Source organism: Chanodichthys erythropterus, chromosome 22, assembly GCF_024489055.1.
Source record: "Chanodichthys erythropterus isolate Z2021 chromosome 22, ASM2448905v1, whole genome shotgun sequence".
NCBI lineage: Eukaryota > Metazoa > Chordata > Actinopteri > Cypriniformes > Xenocyprididae > Chanodichthys > Chanodichthys erythropterus.
The window spans coordinates 31857851-31859910 of NC_090242.1; the positions used below are offsets into that span (position 1 = coordinate 31857851).

A 2060-nucleotide genomic window follows, 5' to 3' on the forward strand; every position below is an offset into this window, starting at 1 on the left:
TGGTCATTTTTGGGTGAACTATCCCTTTAAGACTTTGTTCTACGCCTTAGTAAAAGTTTGTCTCAGCAGCTTTGTGGATAAGTTTTAAGAGAAAACTCTTAGCTAAAAACTTTTACTGTGATTTAGGAGAACTCTTAGTGGAAAGATAAAATGTTTTGTGAATACGGCCGCAGATTTCCAGTCACTCACAGAAATAACTGAGAAAGATGTTTACAGGTATGTAAATATTTTATTACAGCAGTTTATCTCACTCTTTTTAAAACATTACATTTTAAAGTTTCTTTAATTCTTTATTACATTCTATAATAACTTTTATTTTATGCATAATGTACTCATCTGTTAGTGCTGATGCAGTATTTTGTTTAATATTCGTTTAATAAAAATACATACTTTCAGTTCCTAAAAACAAAGAACAGAAGGGCAACAAACAAACATTATTCAGTAAATTAAATCAATTGTGTCTCTCATTCAGTTTTTGTGCTGATCTTCACTGTAGAATCTGAAGTCTTGAATCTGGACTCACTGAAACAGGAAGTAGAAGAGCAGAGGAGAGAAGAGCAGGAGGAAGCTTCCCTTAAACACTCCATCTGATCAAGATGATGAAAAAAATAGTATTGATTAATACTACTAATAATAATAGTTATTAAAATGGCATGTTTATTGTTGATCAATTTCCACACATTTTTTTAAAAACAGTAAAAACTCTCAGAAAGCACTTGACTAATTCATAAGCTTTTCATGCTGTTCAAGCTTTACACTATTTTTGACTACTCGTGATATTGTGTGTCTTATGAACCATCACTTATTATTGTTTGTTTAAATTACTGAATGACTTGTATAAATCATTTCCTGGTTTTAAATAAAATCCAACTATTAGCACACAGTTAAATAAAGAACAATACCTGCTGCATTGCAAAGGTCAGTGTCGCAGCAGCGGGTTGAAACTGTCCCTCCAATTACTATCTGTTTGGTCCCTGGTTCACATTGATTTGCACACCCTTTTGTTGTGAAGAACACCTTAGAGGAACCTGCAAAAAAAGACAAAAAACCAATAATATAATAAAACAATTCCAAGATTTAGTGATGTGAAAAGATCCACAAGTATACTCTCTCTCCAGCAGTACTTTAACTTTCAGTAAATTATTACAGCAGATTTCACACTGGACTTACCAGCTGTTTGTTCAAATATACTGCTTTCACATTCAGAAAATCCATCTTTACATGTTTCCACTGTTGCTTTACAGGAACCCGTCGAAGCAGATGAACAAGAGTAACACTTGAGAGAATATCCTTAAAGACAGAGAGAGACATTCAGTGATCTCTGTACCAAATAATACATTCAATACTTGCTGTTTTTTGTACCTCCACTAAGAAAAATGAAAAGAAGAACGACAGAGACTCGCAGATCCATCGTGTGTCAGGAACAGAATTACCGGTAAATCGTTTCCGTTTCTTTTATGTCTGTTCAGAAAGGGGTGCTTTTAACACTAGAACCGCCAGGGGTCGCTGTATACCTAAAACCGCCATGCGGGTCATTTGATCCGCGCACATTACACCTGTTTTTATATGGCTAAAGAACATATTATTTCACTGTATTATGTCACTGTCTTCACAAAGAAGTGTCTGGAGTCATGAAATGATTATGTCTAGTCATCAACTATATTTTTGTCCTGTTGTTTTTTGTTCAAGGTTTTTTTTATGCATAAAATATGCATATTTGAGTGGTGTAATATTATACATAATCATAGATAACCCATGTTATTTAAATGACTAAAATAACCTAGACAATAATCAACAATAATAATTCACCACACTGCATAGGATGTGATGACAAATTCAAGTGCACAGCTTCACCTTAATTATTTACATCCAAAGATTATTGATACTCACCCTCTGTAACTACTGTAGCAATCCTGTCCTGAAGAACAGACTCAGTCAGTCTAATTTTTCTCTGGATCGCTGTCATGCTGAGTCGACCCAGGACACGTCACTGATCCACCACCATCAGACTCTCCATCACTCATGGCATTTAGGGTTTCTTATACCTCTTCGGCATCCAT

General features: G+C 34.6%; 1 protein-coding gene across 1 annotated transcript; it reads right to left on the reverse strand.

Moving 5' to 3' along the window:
- Nucleotides 1-219: 219 nt before the first annotated feature.
- Nucleotides 220-1637, reverse strand: LOC137013267 (fulditoxin-like). The gene is made up of 4 exons (XM_067376952.1): nt 1363-1637; nt 1171-1290; nt 903-1028; nt 220-587 (listed from the first exon to the last, which is right to left on the reverse strand). The coding sequence occupies exons 1-4, from the start codon at nt 1409-1411 to the stop codon at nt 520-522; spliced, it is 363 nt and encodes a 120-aa protein (XP_067233053.1). The 5' UTR covers nt 1412-1637; the 3' UTR covers nt 220-519.
- Nucleotides 1638-2060: the final 423 nt, after the last annotated feature.

Excerpts from the sequence above, each read along its gene's own strand:
- LOC137013267 (XM_067376952.1), bottom strand. The coding sequence starts at position 1,411 with ATGGATCTGCGAGTCTCTGTCGTTCTTCTTTTCATTTTTCTTAGTGGA. Across the intron at positions 1,291-1,362 it reads TTTCATTTTTCTTAGTGGAG|GATATTCTCTCAAGTGTTAC; the intron begins GTACAAAAAACA and ends TCTGTCTTTAAG. Across the intron at positions 1,029-1,170 it reads TATATTTGAACAAACAGCTG|GTTCCTCTAAGGTGTTCTTC; the intron begins GTAAGTCCAGTG and ends CTTTTTTTGCAG.